The sequence below is a fragment of the Lagopus leucura genome, unplaced genomic scaffold, assembly GCF_019238085.1.
Source record: "Lagopus leucura isolate 7727_CA_CO unplaced genomic scaffold, USGS_WTPT01 Super-Scaffold_100001, whole genome shotgun sequence".
In the NCBI taxonomy this organism is placed as follows: domain Eukaryota; kingdom Metazoa; phylum Chordata; class Aves; order Galliformes; family Phasianidae; genus Lagopus; species Lagopus leucura.
This window is the reverse complement of record NW_024962262.1, coordinates 9927239-9952315: the sequence shown is the minus strand read 5'-3', so window position 1 is coordinate 9952315 and position 25077 is coordinate 9927239. Positions and strand designations below refer to the sequence as shown.

At 43.1% G+C, this 25077-nt stretch overlaps 1 protein-coding gene across 1 annotated transcript in view; it reads left to right on the top strand.

The window, feature by feature from the left end:
* LHFPL6 (LHFPL tetraspan subfamily member 6) overlaps window positions 1-25077 on the top strand; it is a 136623-nt gene that overhangs the window by 99277 nt on the left and 12269 nt on the right. Inside the window, exon 3 of the mRNA XM_042868468.1 lies at window positions 23472-23570. Coding sequence (XP_042724402.1) covers window positions 23472-23570 — 99 coding nt within the window. The remainder of the gene's footprint in view (window positions 1-23471; window positions 23571-25077) is intronic.

Below are 25077 nucleotides of genomic sequence, written 5' to 3'. Positions count from 1 at the left end.
CTCACAGTGGGTTTTGCCTTTGTGGGAGTTTGATGTTAATGCAAAGGAGCCATTGAGTCCTGAAAAGTCAAGGCTGCTTAATTTTGTTGAGATACCACAGCATTGTGAGGTCTTCGTGGTTACACCAATTTTTTATATGAGAAACTTTGGAAAATCTGCAGTTGTGACCTGATGGCTCCAAGTCTCCCACTTTAACAAGGGACATGCAGATGTCTGTTATTCAAAGCGTGAGATAATCATCAGTGTCTGAGCAAATTCAAACTGTTATCAGCTTCTGCTCATTTTATTATGCAATTTCCACTTACTCGATCTGTCACTCATATTACAAAAAGGAGACGCATTGATAAAATAGAGGATTTACATGCTTCCTGGAAATAAACCTCAATAAACAATGGCATCTGGTTTCCACAAACGTCCCTTAGAGCTACTCTCATCTCTGTCTTAATGCAAGCGTGAATCAAAGCATACCAACATTTGACAAAAGCCTCTCCACCCTTATCCAGCTCCTGGCCACCAAAGCCCTGAAGCTACCACAGCCTAAAATGGGCCCTGCAAGGTGTTCCTCTTACACCTTCAGAAAATGCATTTAGATCTTGCTGACTTGTGTCTGAATACATGTGTGCAAACTGGACTTCACAGATGTGTTTGCAGTGTTTATTGGGTTGCGTAGGAGGTACCAATCCCAGCATTTTTAACATCTAGAAAAGGAATTTAGGATCTGAAGTACATTTTAAATGTGCTTAAGAAGATCAGAGGGAAAAAATAAAAGACACTTCATTTCACTGAAACAATGCCTCTTCTCTATCTTCCCATGTCTTTAGTGCCCATGTATCACTTCAGCTTGGCGGTGTTTGATGGAGAGGTAGCCTAGAAATGAAGGAACATCCATTAATCCCATTCTCCCTCCTTTTAATGCTTTAAATCCCATGATGATACCATCTCAATGCCTGCAAATCCCCAGACTGTTTTCACACTGAATAGCCCTGAACCATATGGAGGTCCAGGCACAGGCCCCAGGACTGATCCTGCTGGTGGGGTGCTGGGGGATGCTTCCACTCAGAGCGCAGCCCAACACATGCAGATGCTGGAGGGTGAGAGTTCACCAATGGATTGAGCCATGACAACGGCTCTGTTCTCTGCTGGAAGTGCAAGCTGAGAAAGGGGGTGGGAAGGGCAGATTGGGGATGGGGTTGCTGGGAGCCATGCGTCCCCGGCTGCTGGGAGAGGTAAGGAAGGACTTGGCTGGGCTTGGATGTGCTGCTGCAGACCAAGTCTCCCCTCCTTTGGTAAAGTCTCAGTTCAATGTAGTAATAAGTAGTGCGTTAAAATATTTGCTAAAGTATTACATTCAAATATTGGTGATATAATCCCAATATATAATGCATTTCTCTCAGGAATAAAGGCAGAAGTCTAACCCAGCCCCCACAGTAACTCCTTTAAAATCAGGCAGAGGGCTGTTGCTCCTTATCTGCAGTGTTTTTTGTAGGCAGCCTTTGCCTGCCTTTGTTGCATGGATTGACCTAATTTAGCTCTGCCAGGCAAACGGCTGCCCACAGTTCAGGAGGCAGAGAGCGTTCCCTGCCTTTCAGAAAGGTGCTGCAGTGCTACCACATCCATAAGAGGATCACGATAATCTCCTTGGCTGTGAAGTTGATGTTAACTCTTTTTTTGCTGGAGAAGTGAGAAAGGAGGCCCTTGAATAATAAGCTGTTTGGATATTTTCTGACATAAGCATTTTGTTTGTTCCCTGGATAAAGTAATATTATTCTCAAGAACTGAAATAGGATTTGCTGTCTATTAATGTCTTATTTTTTCTAGTCTTCATCTCCAGCTTCTTCCATCTGTAAGCAGGTCGAGGGAGGTGATCCTCCCCCTCTCCTCTGCTCTGGTAAGGCCTCATCTGGAGTACTGCGTCCAGTTCTGGGCTCCTCAGTACAAAAAAGACAGGGATCTCTTGGAAAGAGTCCAGTGGAGGGCCACAAAGATGGTGAAGGGTCTGGAGCATCTATGCTATGAAGAAAGGCTGAGTGAACTGGGTCTGTTCAGCCTTGAGAAAAGAAGACTGAGAGGGGACCTGATGCAGGTCTTTAAGTATCTAAGGTGTGGGGGGCAGAATGGCGAGGCCGGACTCTTTTCAGTGGTGAGTGGAGACAGGACAAGGGGAAATGGCCAGAAACTGGAGCATAGGAAGTTCTGCACAAACATGCGCAAGAACTTCTTTACAGTGAGGTGACGGAGCACTGGAACAGGCTGCCCAGGGAGGTGGTGGAGTCTCCTTCTCTGGAGATGTTCAAGACCTGCCTGGATGCCGACCTGTGCGACCTGCTGTAGGGAACCTGCTTTGGCAGGGGGGTTGGACTCGATGATCTCTGGAGGTCCCTTCCAACCCCTACAATTCTCTGATTCTGTGATTCTGTAAATAATCTGTCGCACAAGCTGACCTGAAAAGTATCAGATAAGAATTTCCCATACTGAAACTCAGGAAAGTCATAGGATTATAGAATTACTTGAATTGGAGTGGACCTTAAAGATCATCTTGTTCCCAACCCTCTGCTGTGGACAGGCACACTTCCCATTAAATCAGATTGCCTGGGGCCCCCAGAATACTGGTCTTATTAAAAAAGCGGCAGCTTAAGTCAAGGTATCTTGTGATGATTTTCTTCTACCGTGGTCAAAATGGGAGTCTTTCACAACTCACCACTAAGTAAAACTCATGAGCAAATGCTCATTTCTTCGTTGTTGCTTTTAAGTAGCAGCCATCTATGCCCAGTGCTCAGCATAAGAACTTAGCCTGCCTGTTTCTGGACATCTCTGCCATAAAATATCATCTGGAAATGCTGTTGAGGAGATCCTGCAGTTCCCCTTTCCCCTTTGATTGCTGAGGAGCTTCAGTGAAAACTGAGCTGGAATTTCCACAGCTGGAACAAGGGAACATTAGAAGTCACTTTTTCTTCCACAGGATCTGCATGTAGTTAGCCATTCCCTAACCACTCGAGACTGCACAATGGACTCACTGGAAATATCCATGAAATATAGGCATTGTGTCGGCCCTTAAACAAGCAGGGATGGACCAGTAGCCCTGTATCTGCTGAGATGCTGCAATCCCAGGGTGAACACTTCACCTGCCACACATGCACTTGCCTTGACCTTTTTTCATTGTCTCTCCAATTGGTGTGAGGCAGGTTGTTCCTATAGACACCTCAATCCTACATGACTGCAAGGAGGAATGGTCTTAAATTGAGACAGAGGAGATTTAGGTTAGATATTAGGAGGAAGTTTTTCACTCAGAGGGTGGTGACGCACTGGAACAGGTTGCCCAAGGAGGTTGTGGATGCCCCATCCCTGGAGGCATTCAAGGCCAGGCTGGATGTGGCTCTGGGCAGCCTGGTCTGCTGGTTGGTGACCCTGCACATAGCAGGAGGGTTGAGACTAGATGATCATAGTGGTTCTTTTCAACCCAGGCCATTCTATGATTCTGTGATCCTATGATTCTATGATTCTGACTCAATTTGGTGATTTAAATTATACTACCTTTCATTCTTCCCACTCCCATTAGAAAACATCTGTATTATGGCTCTGTTTTGCCTGAGGAATGAGGTCTTGCTGGGGATTTGTTCTGGGCAGTGGAACAAACCAAGGGCTGTCCCTGAGTTCGTGAGCTGGAGGAAAAAAATAATTGTGTAATATTCACCAAAGCAGAAGGGCTTCCTAGCAAAGGCAGGTTGTAAATGAAGGGCATTCCAGCTTGGGCAACCCTTCAGAAAATGGTGTGAATCTCAATATCTCTGTCCTCACTTTTCACAGACCCTACTGACGTGGGAACTTTACTGACACTCATTTCATCATTTGTTTGCAACAGACACTTTCTGCGTTCAAGAGTCATTTTGACTGATAGGGAAAAGCAAAACAAGGCAGACTCATAGAGAAAGGCTTAAATATAATTGGACATGGAAGCCAGTGCTGCTTTTTTATAATTCTGTGAACAACATTGTCTTGACTATTGTTCACAGGCCTGCCAGAAGCCTGTAAAGCTGAATACAAAACAGCTCCTCCCAGTCTGTGGCACAGCAGCCTCTGGGCATACAGCGAGTGTGACCTTGTGTGGTGCTTCATGCACCCCTGCTTTGAAGCACTCCTTAATGGTGGATGTTAAAGGCTCCTTTTGCTATGGCTCTGCAGAAGGAAGACAAGCTGCACTCCTGGGAAAGAGGGGTGTTACATTGCTAACTGCCCACCTAGCTTCATTGTATGGTGTAGAGTCAATAAAGAAAGTTGTTGGTGTCCCTACACCATTCTGCTTTTGGAAAAATCCTGAACCAGATGAATTACTGTCAGCTGAGTGACGTGGTAATGATGGAGGGGCCCTCAGAAGGCTCATCTTGTTCATAAAGCAATAGAAAACATTGTCTTTGTACGGCTTTGCAGAGGACTTTTTGTAACAGATGATATGGTGAATCTATTTGGTGAATGCCAGCAGCATATTTTCAGCACAGCTGCTACCTGGAAGGGGCTTCTACCCAGATGAGATTTGGAGGCACCTTCAGCCCAAGCTGGAGTAATAAGTAAGTTCTGAGTTGTGATAATGCTCTGTGTGAGTACACTGCCTGTGTTCAAAAGGAATATTGCAGGGAGACCACCCTTCTTGCCCTGGGCATTAAGCTCTCTTCAATGGTATACATTTCTCACCATGGCAATGGGAATTGAATTTTCGACTCTCTGAGCTCTCCTGGATACTTAAACCAGTCTCACGTAATACTATTGTGGCCAGTGTCACTTCACCACTGAAAACTAAATGAATGAATAAATTAGAGCTGTGGTGTTTTGGATTGCTGAATTGCATCCAAGCTTTTTATTGCAGTCATGAACTCCTTTTCTGATGACAGACGGAATGATACTTATTAGGCAGTTAGGCAGATCATTATAACAAATGAATGTGAGCAGTACAGTAGCAAGGCTGTATATCAGAAAACTGAGAAGGGATTATCTTTTAAGAAACCTCTTTCTAACACCAATTGCCTTTTTTACTGGAGGGCCCCTTCATATTGCACAACAGTTTATCCTCCCTTATTGATGCAAGTAATCTGAGTTTATGGCTCCTATCACAATCTTTTCCTCCTTGGCCTTTAAACTGCCTTTAATATAAAAGCTATTCCCATATTTTTAAAACTTGGTTCTCCTTTAGCTTTCAGCTTCCATCCTGCTCCTATTTTATCTGTCTCTGACTATCCCTCAATGTCAGATTTGCAGCCTTCAGTTCCCTCCTTGCCTCATTCCTGTGCTGTTGTCTCCGAAGCCCTTTGCTCAGCCCTAGCTACCCCAGTGCTCCATAGTACTATGGGTACCCATGCTCTGCTCATCCCTTTGGGGCTCAGTGGGTGCCCAATCCCTCAGTTCCTTGGAGTATTCAGTCTGGACTCCTGACCTCTTCATTTTGGCTGCAGAGGGGCCTCAAAACAAGATTATTTAGGCTGTAGTTTTAATTTTCCTAAGGAAACTCGCTGGCTACCTTGAAGGTGGGTGGCCCTTTGCCCTTGGCACAGCACTTCTCCTGCCTATCAGTAAGTCACTTTGGAAAGTTAAAGCTTGCAGAATAACCATATAAAAATGAGGTGGCTTATTGTTGTTGTTTTGCCAGTGTCGTTTCTTGATCTAGCTCATATTAGTCTGAAATGGCCCAAAAGAAGGGGAAAGATGATGAAGCAACTGGCAGTGTAAGGAGGAGCCAGCTACTCAGTATCAGCACCATTTGGCCTGCTCAGCTCTGACATGAAACTCACCCACGTTCTGTTTTGCTTCTCATTAACCATCAAAAGAGCTAACTACTTTGACGAGGGGGAGCTGCCTCACTGGATGCCCCATTGCTCACCTCTCTAGGTGGCCAGGACAAGGCAGGGTGAGTCGCTGTGCTCTAGAGTGGACTGAGGTGTCTGTGGATGCCATTGGTGTTGTCCTGTGCTGCTGGCCATCACAGTACAGTATCTGGTGAAGCTGATGACAGATATCAAACTTAGGTATTACTTCATTGCAGAGCCTGCAATGGGAATGAAAGGTTAATGTGGTGGGACAACAGATTGTTATGTAGCAAAGAGAAGTGACATTTTCAGATGATGTGAAGCCTGGAACTGGCTCTGGGAGTGCTGTGGTCAGTGTGCACCCATTAAATATAGAAGTGCCATGGGATCCCAAACATCAGTGCCTGAGTTTTTTCTACTCTGGATGCAGTGCAGTTCAATGAACTTTCTGTGATACACACTAAATGAGAGGGGAATTCACAGACTGACCCTTTGATTTACTATGAAAGGCATTCAGAAAAGATAGGCAGTGTGGGATGAAACACCTCTTGACAGAGAACTAAATTCAGAAGGGAAAATTGTTCTATGAGAGCTCTTAAGTACAGACACTTCCAAAATATATTTTCCTGGTGAGGGGTAGATATAAGTCTCCATTTAACTGCTCCCCTGAAGTCAGACCAGAGTGATCCATTTGGCTGTGGAATAGTGGCCCCTGAAAGGCCATAAACCTTTATTGCTTGGGGACCTTTGAAATTGGACTGGCCACACCGTGGTTTTCAGCACAGATGAGAGCAACGTGCTTTAGGCAGCAAGCACCATGTATGACCTTAGGGATGAACCTGCCTTACTGAGGAGTGAGACTGGGTGTAATTTGCTCTTCCCTATCTTCAATTTCTGCAGCTTTTCTAGATCTATTATGATCAGAGACCTGGGACACAGCAATCTGTATCACTTTTTTCTTATACAGTTTAAGTGTGTTTAAGTATTCATTGCTTGCCAGCCTCTCATTCCTGACTTTCTTCTTCCCCTCACTCTTAGGAAGTGAAAAAATGCTGATTTTCTTCTGTGGTAGTGTCCAAGTAGCCACTTAAATGCTTGTGGCAATATCGTGCTGGGGCAGCTGAAGGAGAGATGATGATGGGACAGTTGTGAATAGAGGGCTGCAGGAGGGAGAGGGTGGCTTTTCAAGCCACCCTTCAGTGGTAGCCATGTGGGAAGATAGTCCTATCCAGGTTCTTGCTGCTGACCTTGCTGAAGTTACCCTGATGCTGTTGTTATGGTTTTAATAGAGGCAGACTATAGACACCAAAACCTTGTCTTGCTTAATTTTCACATAAAAGGTTTTTGTTTGTTTGTTTGTTTGCTTGTTTGTTTGTTTGTTTTCTCCAGGGACATTTTAACTGAAAATACCAGGTGTTTGTTGAGTTTTGTTGTTGTTGCCTGCAAACTCATGTTTAATTTATGCTTACTTTACTAACTTAAAAGCAAACAAAAGGTGCACTCATAAACCCTGAGATAGATGATCAGATCTTTAGCTGACAGTTTTGCATTGTTTTCCAGGAACATATTGCTCCAAATTGCTATAGGTAGCCAATGAGATAATCATAAGTGGAGGACTGTACAAAAACAAAAATATATTGTGGTTTTTGTTTATTGCAGGGGTTGTAGGATTTGTCAGCCTGCTGGATTATCACAGAATCATAGAATTGTCTTTGAGTTGAAAGGTACTCTTAAAGGCCATCTGGTCCAGCTCCTCCACAATGAACAGAGACACCCACAGCTCCATTAGGTGCTCAGAGCCCCGTCCAGCTTGACCTTGGGTGTTTCCGGGGACAGGGCATCCACCACTGCTCTGGGCAGCCTGTTCCAATGCCTCACCATCCTTATTGTAAAAAACTTCTCTCTTATATCTAATCTAACTCTTTTAGTTTGAAATAATTTCCCCTTGTCCTATCACAACAGACCCTGCTAACGAGCCTATCCCTTTTTTTCTTACAAACCTTCCTTTATACCTGCTTATCGCATCCATGACAGTAGCCAGCCCCTGTTGCTATTGCAAGAGGAGCACTTCCCCATATCTCAGCCTTTTCAGATCACAGCTTGATCTGCTGGGTTAAACGGCTAATTGAAGGTGAGTGCTTCAGTGTACATTAGTCAAACCTTGTAGTTAATATGGCAGATCACTTCTGTGTAGCTGTGCGCAAAGTTGAAAGTCTTTGTTTCTTTTGTTCGTTGCCATCCCTGCGGCCAGCTATGAAGGACTGCTGAGTTAATTGTGTAATCTAGCAGGACTCAGTGGCAGGGCTTTAACTTCACCACACCTAAGGCATTTGTGTTACACTGCCTCTTTTCCTTCTGCTTTCTTCTTTCTGCCCACTCGTTCCACATCTATGTTAAGCTGTGCGGAGATGCTAAAACACACTATAGGCCCAGATGTCTGTGAGAACCTCAGGCTGCAATGAGCCACAGACACCAGGTGGAGATTGTATTGTGGTGGATATGTGGCAAACGTGTCCTGGTGCCAACAGCTGCACGCTCAGGGCCCAACACACCACGTGCAGACTGTGGTGTGTCCACTCCTGGAGCAAGGGCTGGGGTGGGCACTGGCACTGGAAATGTTGGGCTTCTTTAGTTGCTTGTTAGTTTGATTTTCTTTCTAAGTGTTCTCTTTCACTGTTAAAGAGAAGGATGAAATGAGTTTAGGTCCACACTAAGTCTTTGAATAGAATCGCAGTTCACCCAACTGCTCGTTTTACTTTTGTTCCAGGCTGCAAAACTTCAGGCTTTGTACACTGTACCTCCTTGTTCTATTAATTAAGGAACTATTACCTCCTCTTCCTAATATTGGGAAAAGAAGGCTTCTAGGACAAAGTGAGTAACATAACCATTGCACAGGGATGGATCCTGGCAACAACAGGCCACAGCATTCCTATCTCACTGGAAATTGCTCTCTGCAATGACTGTGATAATATTTCTCAGCCATTACAGATTCGACCTTTTTTTTGCTTCAAAACTTAGCATCGTGTCAATGAGTAGCAACAACAAAATTCCTTTCCTAAGCAGTCCATCAGACTGTACATATATATTCAACCCCACTTTTCCTGCGTGGGTTGCTTGGTTCTTTGAGTCCTCCCAGCTGAGGGGCAGACAGGGCTTTGGTTCCCTCCCAGCCTTCAGCTGAGCACTGGTGGTCAGGAAGCTGCATGTGACAGGCAGAGTGGCCAGGATGAAAAGTGCTTTTTGGGCCACAGCCTTTTCTGGTTCATTACCTTGAAAAGCCTGCAAGTGAATATCCATTCATTTGTATTCAACCTGGTCATTCTGCTTCCAGACCTCCATTCTTTTCTGCCGCTGACAGGATGTCACGAGGAAGTGCCTGGGCAGTGACAGTTTGTGTGTCATGGTACCTTTCTATATAAACTTGATTTTTATCTCGTAATGAATCAAGCCACAGGAGTCCAGTCTGGGAAAAAAAAAAGTGTCCTGAGGAAGCAAGCTGAAGCTGGAAAGTTTTTCAGTCCATTTAGAAATAAGAATGCATTACAATGTGCTTTTTCGCTCCACACCAGACCCCTGTATTCTCAAAAGGTAGTCGGGGTATGAAAAGGGTTTTGCATTATTTATTAGTGTGCCTCTGTCACACATAATGAGGGCTATAAAGTATGTAAGAGTTTATAATTGGCTATCTGCAAGAAGTAATCCTAAGGGGGCTGTGCAAGGATCAAATAAATTATGCTTCATTAAAGTAGTTATGCCAAGGATATTAGAAAATTGTTTTTAGTTGGAGGAAGAGAAAGGAGAAGCAGAAAAAGAGAAAAAACTCATTACCAGACCCACTTCTGTCAAAGCTTTTACAGTTTGAGGCAACATTTGAGTCCTCCTCTTTAAAATTCCTGATGTGTTCAAGATGCCAAAGAAGCAGTTGCCAAGATACTAGTACAAATAATGTGTAAATGGGGTTTATCTAAATTGTTTCATTAATAAACTTTACTAAAGGCTCCCATGCAGTTAAACAGGAATCCCAATTCCCCACTATCCGCTGTTGGCACATCAGCTTTCAGAAATGAAACTTTTATCTTCTCTTCTCAGGGGAATATGAATGACTGACCCCCCTTTCCTGAATCTAATTATTGTTCTGATAATTCAGAACAAGGATTCAGAGGCAGTAAAATACAAAGAAAAAGGAGGAACAGCTGGACCTAGAAGCTGTGATGGTCTCGTTTTAAAATGAACATTTACATTTCAGAAAAGCCATGATAAAAGTGATCTCCATGCTTCTGACTTAGTTAGGACTCTTCTGATCCTTCTGGAGATAATTTGTGCTGCAGCGGAGTTGCCCCTGGAGTACATAAGTTAGACAAGGAAAAGTCCTGTCAGATCCTAGAGGGAGGGAATATCACTCCTTTTAAAGCAGTTACTGAGTAGTGCTCCAGCTTTAACCAGAAAGCTGAGGAAGGTCAGGGATGCAATATACCTGCTTTTGAACAATTTCCAACATTTTCCACCTCTACATACGCTCCTAAAGACTGTGGGTAAAACTTTGGCTCCACTGAACTCAGTGGCAAAACTCTCATGGATTTCATGGGAGCCAGTTTTCCCCCACTACATGAATGAATAAGGTTCTAAGGCCGGGACTGGAAGCTCACATCTGTTTTTGTATGCTGGACTTTGAGATGTCTGAAAATATACCCCATAGCCCTTATGGGGCTATAGCTACTCCAGCCCTTGTCTAAGCCTAAGGTGAACTCACATTTTTGAATTCATGGGTAAAACCCCTTTTTTTTTCATGAAGAGGGCTCGGTCTCATTGTGCCATTTTGGATTTACTATTACTATGGTTCTCCAGTACTCTAACACACAAGAACAGGTGGCATGTAAATATTTGACATATGTTGAAAGGGTCAAGGAAAGCTCTAAGGATGAGACTCTTGGCAACATTTTCCAGCAGGCTCCTGTTGCATGAAAGCAGGAGCCAAGCGCAGGAACCACAGGCAAAGGAGAGAGAGCAGCTGAGCTTCTGTAACCAGACCAGGAGAGCCTGCACACCAGAAAGATAGCCCCAGCTTCACTCTTGGGCTTCTAAATGCACGACTCTGTCAAACAGCTTTGGCTTTGAAACACTTGCAGGTGGTTTTATTTGCATTGAAGTAAACATAGTGCTGATAATAAGGTCAGCTGTTTCAGATCTGGAATATAGAAGGCCAAAAAGGAGCTTGGATGTACCACGGGCCCAGCCAGTTTTGAACAAGGAATGGAGATAGCAGTTACTGCGTGAGGAAAAAACGTAGTAACTCCTCCTTAAAAGTTCTATCAGTAGTCTAGGTGCCATAATTCATTGCTTCTGCAGCCATCTAACATTCATCTCATAGCCTGGTCATTTTCTCTTTATATCTGTTTTGCTTACATTCTCCCTCAATCCCTGTAGGAGGTCTAACTAATGCTGCTATTGCTACTTAGCACTCCTAAGTCTGAATAAAAGTGCATGCTTGTATCTAGCTATTGCGTGTTCCAGTTCCCAAGTATTAATCCATTAAGCCAATGATCTTGTAAATTGGAACAGAAATGTTAAGTGCTGGGGATGGCATCCTGGCTCTGATAGACTTTTATCAAGGACGGGCTTTATAGCAAAGATGTACTTGGAGAGTCTTTGCTAATCATAAGCATCATTTCTTAAAAGTTTTTAGGGAGAGAGAATAGTAATGAGCTCTAAGAGCCACATAGTTCATTTTAAGGTTTTGCTAGTTAGTGCTACCATCACCTTCAATGTCTTCCTTTGGCTTGATTTAGCTCTCTTTTTCACTTCTCTTTGCTGAATGAAGTAAGTTTGATTCATTATTTGGTCGGTCTGGTTGTATTCTGGCATTGTTTTTAATTTTTTGAAGGAAAAATTCATTAAAATAAATTTAGACAGCAACTCATAAATATTTCTCAGGATAGAGAAGACTATGTGGAATAGCCAGTTCTAGCAGGAAAAACTGGTGGAGAGAAGACAAGGGGATGTTGTCCCAGGTAACAAATACATATAAAGGTATTTCAAGGGGGAATAAAATAAATGCTCCTTGAGCCCTGGTAGGGGCTTAGCTAAGACTGTGATTTGAGAAGCAAACTTAATTGCCACAAGAAAGATTTAGGTGAGACAACACAAAAAAAGCTTCTTTTAAAGACACAGAAACAGAAGAACAAGTTTTCTTAGAAGAAGATTGGATCTTCATTGTGAGAGGCTTTAATAAGTGGTTAAACAGACCTATGTTTTGGAAGGTACAAGCTAGCTGAGTTTCTCCTGACTTGAAGCAAAAGGATGGATAAAACAGCTTCTTCATGGGATGCTTCCAGCCCAGGTTTTCAAGTCTTTTGTGTGTAAGTATGCTCAGTGCATGAAGAAATTTCCTAAATGATAGAGGAGAAAGAAAGAAAGAAAAAGTCAACATAAAGAGTTGGATGGTGCACCGACATTATTCTGTTGCCTTGAGATAACTCACAGGTGGGAGGGGAGGAGAGGATTTAAAGAGGTCAGCTGGAGAGCTCATCGTGGGAGAAGCAAACCTAGTTAGAGTAAAAAGATTTAAGTATGCTTGGGATTCTGATAAGGTTGTCCATATGGATTCTCTCTGAAGAGGATAAGTGGCAGCGCCAAGTGTTTCTGAGCTGCAGATGTGCAATACATTTGCAAAAACCTACAGCTTCTCTCCAAAATTATGATTTATCACACCATGTAGCAAACTGAAAAATGGGACCACTTTGAGGGAAATTGACTTGATGGAGTACTTTTTCCTCAGGAAATTGGGTCAGTTATTGAGCTTGAATTCCTTAGGAAAGAAGGCATAGGAATTTCCATATTTTGTACTTGCTGAATATATTATATATGTATATATGTCATATGAAGCAAACTTCAGAGCATGTAAAGATCATGCAAAACAAGCAAACAATGTGACAGTAGATAGTATGGAAACAGGCATTTTGAGTGCCACACATTGAAACTTGGCGCAACATGCCACACAAAGAGAAACTTCGGCATTTCTTTTACGGAAAACAAAGTAGCTGAGAAGGGGCAATATTTTTTTTTTTTTTTAGTTCAACTGGGAAAGCCATATGAATAATTTCACTCACAGTCTGTTATTATTTAGCCTGGACACTGTTTATTTTAATTCTACACTGTAATTTCAGCACAAAGGCAAAATGCACTGAGTACACTTGTGTTCATGCACACATCAATTCATGATCTTAACTGCACGCTAGTCTATCTGGAACTGTGCAGTGTTTGACACTGTCCTGAATGACATCCTGGTTGGACAAAAATCGATTTGATTGATGAACCACTCAGTGGATAAGGAATTGACTGGATGTTCACACTCAGAGGGTTGTGATCAATGGTGCAACGTCTAAGTTGAGACTGATGATGAGTGGCGTTCCTCAAGGATTGTTTCTGGAACCAGTGCTGTTTAACGTCTTTGTAGGCAGTGTGGTCAGTGGGATCAGGTGCACCCTCAGCAAGTTTGGAGATGACAGCAAGCTGAATGGTACAGTTGATACACAAGAGGGAAGGGATACTTTCCAAAGGGACTTGAACAGGTTTGAGAGGTGGGCCCACGTCAAATTCATGAAGTTCAAAAAGGTCAAGTGCAAGGTCCTGCAGCTGGGTCAGGGCAATCTCAAGCACAGATAGAGATTGGGTGGTGAATGGCTTGAGAGCAGCCCTGAGGAGAAGGATTTGAGGGTGTCAATTAATGAAAGATTCAACATAAGCCAGCAATGTGTGCTTGCAGCCCAGAAGGCCAACCATAACCTAGGCTGTACCAACAGAATTGTGACCAGCAGGTCAAGAGAGGTGATTCTGCCCTTCTATGCTGCTTTTGTGAGACCCCACTTGGAGTACTACATCCAGTTCTGGGGCTCTCAACACAAGAAGGACATGGAGCTGTTCGAGCAGGTCCAGAGGAATGACATGAAGATGATAGAGAGCTGGAGCACCTTTCCTACAAGGACAGGCTGAGAGAGCTGGGGCTCTTCAGCTTGGAGAGGAGAAGGCTCTGAGGGAATCTTATAGTGGCCTTCCGGCACCTGAAAGGGGCCTATGGGAAAGCTGGGGAAGGGCTTCATATAAGGGCATGTAGACAGGACAAGGGGAAATGGTTTTATACTGGAAGAGAGTAGATTTAGACTAGACATCAGAAAGAAACTCTTTACTGTAGGATTGGTGAGACACTGGAACAGGTTGTCCAGTGAAGCTGTGGATGCTTCCACTCTGGAAGCATTCAAGGCCAGGCTGGATGGGACTTTGAGCAACCTGGTCTAGAGGGAGATGTCCCTGCCTATAGCAGAGGGTTGGAACTAGACGGTCTTAAAGGTCCCTTTCAACCCAAACCATTCTGATTCTATGTTTCTATGCTCTGCAAGGAGCACAGTATTAAAAGCTGCTAAAAAGTGTTGTAGGTGCTGTAGCAAGCAATAAATTAAACTATCCCCTCCTTCACCAGTTCCCAAGCATTTAATAACACTTCAGCTGTCTACGACATATCCACCTGAGAGCTGTAAGCTGTAGAAATATGTGTTTGATGGCTATGGACCTGTGTACCAACTGAGCCGGCATGTGTGTTTTTAAAGAGTAGAGGGAGGATTAAGTCTGTGAATCACCAGTGAGAATAGTATAAAGGGAAAAATTATTCTCAGCTGTGTTTGGTACCTAACACTGACTTTTACAGCACTATAGTAGTTTATCTTTCTAAATTTCTTTTCTGGAGAAGGGCATTTCCAAACTTCTTTGATTTGAGAGGTCTTGCAGACTGTCCAGTAGCAGTACAGAACAATCCAATTATTTTTACTAGATATAGATTGCTTCATTGCTTGTGCAAACTTGCTTGAAAGTCCAACAAGGTTTGCCAGGGGATCTGCAATTGATGCACTGAAAATGCTATTTTCTGCCACAGGTCTTGACTGTGGCAGAGATTTTAGTAAGCTGATCTTCCAGTAATCCATGGTTTGTGGACAACTCAACAGAAGTAAAATAAACTGAAAAATAAACAATAGTAGTCTTCAAGATTAATGAGGAGGAGGCCTGGTATGTAGTATTCCCCTACTGGATATATGTTTTGCATCAGCTCCATCTCATTTTGGTGACCTGCCATCAAAGTGAAGGAATTAGCTGGATAGATTTGTTGCTTTATCCAGCATCTACAAACTATTATTTTTCACAGATTATTGGCCTAATAGAAATGGAAAAGCAATTTTGTGGGATTTAATGTATTTATTTCCAAATGATGGGATAATGTATAGACAACATCATTGTGGTGATGTCAGGAGAGTTGGGCTGAGTTCCTGCTTTAGGCTTTTCCTGAGCACTTCTAAACAATTTTAGTCTACCAAGTTTGTGTTTAAATGTTGTGGCGATGCCTGCCCATTTATCCATTCTGTCCAGTTAGGCATCTTCACTGACACGGAATACATTTCCTTACTTCTCTCCTCGCGGTCCACCATGGGATCAGTTTGTGTTCTAGGAAATCCTTAGAGCTTGGCACAGACTTTCTGGCTGGTTTTTAACTACTATGACTACTACATGGAGAATTCTGTATCCTGAGAAGATAGTTATTGAAGTACTTTTTATTAATTATATTAGGCATCCCTGTGTTTCTAATTGAGTGACTTCTATTTAAATACACTATGTCATATGCCATATGCTGCTCTAGACTCTGAACTGTCATGTCTTTGATTCTGAGCCACAAAACGATGGGATGAGCACACAGATGGGTTGTCACATCAAGAAGTCTGATGGCATGTGATAACTATCAGACTTTTTTTTCTTTTTCTCATAATATACAAGCAGTGATTGTGGCTTGCCAAACAAGATGAGCTGACAGTGAAATTTCTGTGTTCTCTGGAGTTCTTCAAGCATCTCAGTTCCACTTCACAGTTCACTCTGTCTTGAGCTGGAACAGGTCACATCTTTTCCAGAACAAGAGATGTCAATCATTGTGTTTCTTTGTGACAAGCTCTGTGAGAAACGATGCAGAGACTCACCAAAGGCAGTCCTGAGTAATGTAGATTGGTGGTAGAAATTGAGACAGGTGAGGACCATTTTGAAGCAACAACTTGTTTCCATAGCGATAACTTCCTTTAAAGATACAGCATTGAGGTTTACACCCAAAAGCAAGACATTTTTTTCTTTTAATCTTGTCCTCTAACTTTCAGGTCGTTCTCCATAAAGTAAGGAAGGCTTTATGACAGGAATCCGGGTATTTGCATTTTCAGAGCAGAATGAGGGCAGAAAGATAAAGTACAAAATAAAGCATAGGTAACTTGAGACAGGATTTAATTATGGATTCATACAGTTTTTTAAGGTGATTACAATACGGATATTTTCCCCTCAGATAGATTTCTAAACTTACATTAAGATCAACTGATAAATAAGTAAAATTCATTAGATTCCACGTCTGGATGCTTTAGAGATATTAGAGATACCCTGGGGTCCAGAAGACCTCTGTTTGGGCTGGCATGTGTGACAGAGGATTCATGGGAGTCTTGCACTTCTCTGGACAGGCAGCTGGAGGCCAAGTGAGATGCTGAACAATGCTCGAACTGATAGAAGAGACTGTGCTTGGACAGCCAAATCCCACTCAGAGTCAGTATTGCTGGTAGAGCACAACTGAGTGACTGACCTCATTTGAGATGTCTGTTATCCTGCCAGTCCAAGGGGGACAGTCTTTCCCAGGCACTTCTGTGTCATGTCTTCCAGTCCCATGTGAGTATCTTTGCTGTCTTACAGCAAGGTAAGCTTGGATGTGTTCCAGACACAGACCAATTTGTATGTGTTCTTTGGGCTGCAAAATATACCTTCTTAGACTCCTTCCACTAACAAGGGCCTAAATTAACACTCACACAGAGGCATCTTTATAGGTTTAATATACCATGTGTACTACTAGCTTCCTGCTCAGATGTTTGTAGAGTTCTACACATACATATGACTTGAACCTGATTGCCTTAAGCAGAAGTGCCTGAAAGATGGAAAAACAGTTTTCTGAAGTCTTAGAGGTAGCAGGGGATCAGGAGGTCATATAGTTCAACCTTGTGCCTAAAGCAGGACCAATCTGTGATCATGACCATGATAATCACTTTCTTACCTCCTCTTTAGCAAACAGAAGCTGCTAAGTCTGGGCTTATCCGAACTGCTTAGTGCTGTGCCTTGTGGCCAAATACTGGAGGGTTCATGATATCTTCCCACTTAACTCTTCCACTAGCGCACACTAAATGAAGCACAAAGGAAAACACCTGGTGATGCTAGAATGTCTCATACCTAAATGCTCACATCTAACACTTATTGTTAAGGAGAAACTGCTACAGTGAAAGCCTTCTTTTATTTTTATTTTTCCAAATTAGAACTGTTGTTTCTCATCCCCCGGGACCTGTGGATCTATCTGAAGGATGCCCTACTTGGTACCAAATACTTGTATCTTTGTTGGCTGAGAGGATGAAGAAAGAGACTGTGATCAGATAGTAAGGGTGTTAGCCTGGAGCCCCTGCTTCAGTGGATATTCATTCTCTTATCTGTTGGTGTAGCCTTTGGACAGCATCCACTATCAGTCAGGAGTCTGTCTTAGCCTCACTTAATCATAACTAGTAATATGAAACTTGCACAAACAGCTGACTGTTTTCTTAGATCTCTCTAAATCTCCATGCTGGTGAATAGTGCTGTATAATAAATAGTAATAAAGGACTTTTTAGTGAAATATCCAGCAGACGTTGTAATTCAACTAGTTCTCAAAAATCATATTACTCCTCCTCCTGCATACATAAAGTAGGATTAAACTCTTGGGTATTCTATTATCTAGCGCCAACCCATGCAGACTGTGGAATATATTTACTGCTGCTTTATAAAATCTAGCTGCAAGAAGTACTTCAGGGGGTGATTTTCAGTGTTCGGAGGTGGTGGGAGCTGCATCCCAGAACCGATTTTGAAGGGCTTTGCCTTGACATTTGTGCCTTTATGAAATGACACTCATTCACTTCTGTTTATTAGCAACTCTGTGATTTCTCCACTCTTCTCACTTCTCTGTTTCTTCACTTTGAGTGAAGCCCTGAACTGTTTTCCCCTCTCCCATCCCGTGGCCCTTGTGAAGAGAGCTGGAAGTCCAGGGCAACATAAAAGCTCCATCTTTTTACTCCATCAGTGTACCCCTTGTACCCAGTGTACCACCGGTGTACCCACCGCTCTGTGCTTGTGATGCCTGTATGGACACCCAGACAAGTGACTCCCTCATTGAATTCTTTCACGTTATATGCAATTGTACCCTCTGCTGTTGTTGCTTGGTTGACTTCCCTGAGCAGAGACCTCAGAATCTGTTTCTTCTAAGCATTTCAAATAACGGTTTTTAACCTATTCATTTTAAACCCTATTGTTTGTTGCCTGAGGTACATCTCAAAGCAGCAGATAGTCTTCATGTGCCAGCTCACTTTTATTCTCACTCTGCGGGCTCACTTTTCTAGCAGGTAAAGCTTTTCTAGCTTTAAAACCATTACAGTGAGGAGAGCTTGTAAGTCACAAGAACCAAAGAGCCAAAGTCTGTGCCTCACTGAAAAATTGGTTTTGTTTTCCTTGTAGATATTACTGTACCTTCAAGTGACAGATGGGAATGTGAAAACTTTTTATCATCCTTGAAGGTTCAGAGCAGCCAATGGAGAAAAAATGTGAAAGGAAAAATCATCACTGAAATGGTCTTGAAAGGGATGACTTCCAAATTATTGTCTGTCAGCATGTCCAGATGGCCTGAATATCTGTCAGATCTGAGCAGTACTCATTAGAGATGCCTAGGAAAATAAAAAAGTTTCTTTTTGGTCAGATCCAAAAACGAAAGGAGAAAAAGTAGAAGAGGAAAGGAAGGACAAACATATTTTTAAGATGAATTTTCCCACTAGAAAGGGGCTGCTCAAAAGGCACAAAAGGTTTTGCTTTCGTTTTCTCTCAGCTGTGCACGAATCATGCTTTTATGTTTGTAGATGGGTTTCCACAGTGTTTCTGGGTTCCTTTCTGGAGGCAGGGCATCCCAGGAGATCACAGTCAGGCAGTCCCCTGCTGCTGGCCATGGTGCAGGCAGTCTGGCTGGTAGAGGATAGCTGTAACTGGGAAGTACAAAGAGGAAAACAATTTCCAGTGCCCATCTAGAAAGCACTGCAGGCTCTTAAAAAGGCCATAATCAAGGAAAATCATCATGGGTTCTGTTCCCATTTGAAAACACATTTTCTAGCCACAAGACTCGGAGGCTAAGTCTGAAGCTAAGTGCCCCATTTACTGCCATCACAACCTCTTTGTATTGATCAAACTGATGGGTTTTCCTCCCTTCAGATTTATCTGAATTCCAAGGGAGAAGAGAGGACTCTAAGGAAGGTATAGCTTTATTTAATGGACTTTTGGGGGTGCAGTGAGCAAATGGCCTGGCGACAGAACAGAAATGGGGCAAGTAAGAACTGTGCGTGCTGTGCCTTCAAGAAGCAAGGGAAAGAACTGAGCCTGCAAAGCAGGATTTGTAAGCTATGGACTGCTAGAAGAGTTACAGACAATTCATTTATTGTGTGATGTCTACAAGAGTTATGGAGGCACATCACTTCGAGTGAGGCTCCCACAGTAGCAGGCTGAGGACTGCCAGCCACAGGGATTTGCAACCTTCAGCTCTTGTGCATTAGCTTCTCCCCATCTTTGTTGGCCTTTCTGAGTGCAGTGATGTAGGCAAATCTGGTTAACGTCTCCTGTTTTATTAATCCTTCTGTACTTACTGTTTGAGAATTGCCGTTCCTGATGTTACTAATAGTGGTTGATATTTTACCTCTTGGAACAAGCTGATTGCTACATGCCACAAATCATGTCTTTATCACTTCAGAGATGAAGCCTTGATCTGTGCCAAGCCACTAATGTAATTACTGTCCCCTTCCCGCCACCCCCTGCTCAGCAGCATCATCCATATGCATAATTGCCACAGGCAATTATTTTCAATCACACCTTCAGACAAACAAGATTGTCTTCTAGATGCTAAGCATTACTAAAGTATGATCATGCACTATTCCTTCAGCAAGAATGACAGGTGGGGCAATCTGGGGAGGACGAGGATCACTCCTGGTAGTTTGCTATTGAACCATCCACTCCACTGGTTTGTAGTTTCACAGCTCATAGTACTTGGGAACTCTGCTCATTTAAGGTCAGTGTGGTCAGCCAGGAGGGCTCTCACAGCCGAAGGTAAAGTCACAGCAGTGGCCATAGGGCAGAGCATTCACACAGTGTTTTTATAAGCTCCAATGTTCTGTTTTGTGAGAGTCTGAACAGCTCCTCATTTTGCATATAGGCTGGTTTTAGCTCTCTTTCTGAAAACATCCAGCTCCCTTCATGAGCTATACAAAGAACAAAAATGGGCTAAGTCTTGGAGCCAAGCACTTAATACCAACTTTGCATTACTGCAATTGGCTGTGTTTAAGTCATGATGCTTGCAACAGCAGTGCATCACAGATCCTCAGGCTCTGCACAGTGTTAAGCAGCTCTTTTTGTTCCTGAATGTAAAAAAATATATATAAAAAAAAAGAGAGAGAGAGGGCACACGGTACAGCACACCAAACAGCAGCCAAGTGCCACCAGCACCTCCACTGCCACCCAGCCCCATCCAACAGGCACTTCTGAGCTGCAGCCCCATTGGTAAAGCTGCCATTTAGGGACCTGCTTATTTCCCTCCCCTTTGTCTTACTTTAAACGACTGCAGTGGATAATGAAAGATGACAGATGATGGTAATTACAGCACAGTGGCTCTTTTCCTCCCCTTTCTTAAGGAATGCTCTAGGCATCCTAAGCATTTTAAGCAGCTGTAGAGATGGGTGTGGTGTCCTGAGTAGTAACTGCCCAAATTCATTAACATGGGGCAGGACAGGGTGTGACTGGTGAACTAAACTGGTCACCTCTCTCTACTGAAGCAGCATAATTAGCTTAATGATTTCCGCTGGCTTTGTGGCCCTTGTATTTAACTTAGACATTTAAATAGAGGTTGCAGCTGTTCCACAGAAACTACGGTCTCTGATTAAACAAATTGGCTGTGAGCACGTGTATGGATTATTAGAGATAATAGCATGCAGTCTTTTTGCTTTCCCAAGGTCTGATCCACACGTTTAGTTGCTTACAAACATGAGTGGATTGACTGGAAGGGGAGGAAGGAACTAAAGTGCTCTTATCCAAGTCTTATTAATGTTACGGCCTTTTGGTGTACTTCACACTTGTATTACATAAAATAAGGGAATTGAAATGCCAGTTCCCAGATTCACTGCCTATTGAGACTGTAGTGGTACCAGCTTTGTTGCAGTCATGCAGAATGCTACTGAAAACAACGGGACAGATCCGCACCATTGTATGCACACAGTCATGCAGCTTTCTGAGCTGGTCTGCTTGGATATTACCAGGCAGCCTGTGGGATGTTACTGCCCCTGCAGGTGTTCAAGAGCCATGCAGATGCGGCACGTTGGATCACATGTTGGACTTAGTGATCTTAGTGGTCTTTTCCAACCTTAATGATTCTGTAATTCCATGATTCTGTGTCACAGCCAACATGGGGATAACACTGTCCATCAACTGCCTTTCATGTTCAGGAGCTCATTCTGTCTTCCCCAGACTTCCTTATCATCAGTAGTGAAGTTCCTTCTTGCCCTGTAGGTCCTGCCCACTCCTAGCACATCAGCTATGCTGTAATTGCTTCGCAGTGACCTTCTTGCTCTAGCAGTGCACATGAGAATCAGTTATGTATTTCTGCAAAAATCTTAAGCTGTCTTTAACAGTTTTGAGTCTATATTTGTTAATAAGAGGCCTAAGTTCTCGTGTGAGAAACATCCTTCCAGAGAACTTAATGAGAAGACACTCTCATTTACATGGATTCTACCAGCTTCTGTCGGCTCTGCAGCCCTGGGGAAAAAATCAGATGATACTGTGGGAGCTGGTAGTGAGAAGATTAGAAGCAACCACATCTAGGCCAAGCAAAGTCCTGAAAGGTCTAGCATTCATGTGGCCTTAATTGCTGCTCTGCCTTCACAGCTGCTGAGTGAATGTTCCACTTGAGAGGGGTTGCCTCGATGATTTATTTTCTGTTACGCTGTGTAGGGATGGAGAGAGGAACAGGCAGTGTCTGTTGAATAAGGGAAAGAAGTAAACTAGAGTAGCAAGAAGATCTAAGGAGGAGTGAACACTGGGCCCTGAACAGTAACAGGTGTGCTTGGAGGGGCTACTGTTCCTTTGGTTACAGCTAAGGTGCTAAGAGCATCAAAACATGTGGAGAAAGGTGGGATAAAGCTTCTTTGCATCTTCAAGCAAGTCAGGAATATAAAGAAGTGATTTCTGTATCTTACAGGAGTGTCAGCAGTATAAAAAATTGAGGTATTGTGAGGATAGAGGCTGTAGAAATGCACAGCTAAGCCCAGGCTCTGAGTCAGAATCACTCTCTGGACTCTTAGCAGACAGGTGTGACATCCATAGGGCCTCTGCCATCACACCCAGGGCTTTGCTGCAGTAGGAGCATAATAACAGAGGCACTTTGCCAGCAACCACGTTGCCTTTATTCTTATTGTCAGGAGAAGAAAAGTGAGGTGGTAGGAGGCCAAGGGACTTGCCCAAAGCTTGCCAGCAATGGCTGTAGGACTTGAAACCCTGTTCCAGTCTACTTAACAGGTAAAAGATACTGCTGAAAATCCACGCCGCCAACTTTCTGTGGTCTTGTCTGCCTTTTCATCCTTCAAATAGCACCCAGTCTGTTATTTATGTAGTGATTTGTTTCCAGTCTTATGCAGAAGATCTGAGACAAAGGAGGTAGAATTAAATGATTTAGCACACATATAGTTATTCTCTCTTGGCTGTCCTTGTTAAAAAAAAAAACAAACAAACAGATCTTTGACAGCTACACCTGCTCTTGGGCAGCTGCTGTCATGACAGCTGAGAATGCAATATGATAAAAATGCCACTTCTACAAAATAATCATGGCCCATTGGATGATTCCCAGCAAGATCTTGCGAAAGGGCTTGCTTAGCTCAAGCATATCTGTTTTGGACAGTGTGAGGACTGGAGAAAGAAAGTGTGCTGTGAATGTTAAGCCAAACACAATTACAGATAGAATGGCTCAAGAGCTCTGTTGCTTTTGCTGAAAGGAAAGTGTGCAGCATGTACCTGTGGTATGAATTGATCAGGTGACATGAAATCACTCTTCCTTGGCTTTTGAAGCAGTGAAAAACAAAAGAAAATGACAAGGGATTAGCACAACTGTCAGTTTACTTTCTCCTGCTGGAACCATGATAGACCCTGGTTGATTGTTGTTTTAATTAATCAGAAGCAATCAGCTTGTAAATGCTGTGATTAACACAGCTTTTGTTTAACCCTGTGTTGAGCTTTCCAAGCAGTGCATGTAGCAGTTCAGCAGAGTCAAAGGGGAGTTTAAAAGCTCCCGGGTAGCAGCTCCAGAAGCTGAGGCTGGCATCTGGTGCTGAGCCACCCCAGCTACCTCCAGCACACTAAGCAGCTGGAAAACCAGAATGCAGCAATACAAGATCAAATGATTTCCTACTGTTTTCAGGATAAAAATTGCTGCTTTTTAAATCTGAGATTCCTCAGTGGCAGCTTGACTTCTAGCCTGTGTTTAAGCTAATGGAAATTGCTTGTGTAAACTTCTCTCTCTTCCCTCCGTAGGTCTGTTGATTGGCTCTGGTTGTGCTCTCTATCCTCTTGGATGGGACAGTGAAGAAGTCAGACAAACCTGTGGCAACCTTTCCAACCAGTTTGAATTGGGTAAGTTTCCACAGAGTGTTTCAGTTGCATTATACTCTTCTGTCCACTGTCCATGAAAGCAAATGAATATCTGAATGCAGGTTTGGAGGAGTAACCCAGTTTTGTAGAATAGGGTACTCATATTGTGTGTTTCTGATGTAGGCTAAGGCAGGGTGGTTTCCTGAAAATATTTTCCAGCAGAATATTATAAAATATAATAAATAAATGTACGTGTATTTATATTTAAGACATCAGATGGTGTAGTCTTACAATATGTGAGTGAACACTCCAAGAGATCCTGGCAGGGTAGGCAGGGTCATCGTGTCACAGGTTGGAGTAATCCACAGTGACAGCAGTTAGTGGTCTTTGAAGTCTGGCATGCCTATGGCCTTCTAATCCAAGCTTGGGAATATGGTTTTGGTTATACACAACCTTGGGAAGATAGTAAACAACTCTTGTTCCCTGTGACTGCCTTTTCACAGGCAAGCAACCAGCAATGTCTGTGCTGACACTAAATGAGAGCCAAAAATGCAGTGAAGCTGGGCTCACAACCACACAGTTCAGAACGAGTCACCTCTAGAGAGATCACTGGGGTGATAGAGGACAGGCAACCAGCAGGGAGATAGTGTAGATGATTGGGATCTGATGTTTGAATGAACATGCAGATCCTTGTTAAGCTAGAAGGATGAATGTGGCTGCTGCTCTCCTACTCTGCAAATGCTCTCTAGTCCTGCATTACTTGAGAAAGAAGGGGACCTGCAATCTTCATGCAGGAGCAGGAGAGACTGAGCATCCCACATCTGTGCACACTGAGCTCCAGTTTCCAAGAAAGCATTCACACAGCTCCCCATTCCCAGACACTATGAACTAAGCCTTGTGGCTGCTGTTAGAAACTCTTTCCATAGCTGTGTGTGCGTGGCTCGTAGAAGCCTTTCAGTAACTCCAGTGCAAAGAACAGTGGGCAAAATCTACATGACAGATGTTTCTTCCAGCTAGGGGAAGGTGTCCTGGTCCATGGCGTTGGGATTGAAGCCAGATGTTCTTTAACGTTCCTTACAACCCAAAACATTCTATGATTCTATGATTTGGAAGTCACCCAGGGGGTCCAGGGGATGTGTAATGTGCCCTAGAAGCTTTACCTTGTTTTCTGAACCTTAATATCCTTCTGTACTTTTAATATTTTCTTTCAATGAAGTATAAAAAGTTCCTGCAATTTTTTTTTATTTTTTTATTTGCACTTAATACTTGAAAAATATGCATGTGATAGCTATGTGAACACAAACATATAGTTAACTAGCAGAAAAATAGTATCTCACAGATTCCTGGATCCATGGAAAGTGAATACAGTAGAAAAACCAAGAAGACAGCAGCTGTTGCAAGGAATAGCTGGGTTTGGTTTTAGTCGGTCCTTTCCAGAAGTCTGGATTGGTTCCTCACCAGCCCATTTGGCCTCTCATGGGTGCATGCATGCCAAGCATGAAATGGCATGAAAGGTTGCTCCTGCAGTGCCTACTTGTAGCTCCTGACA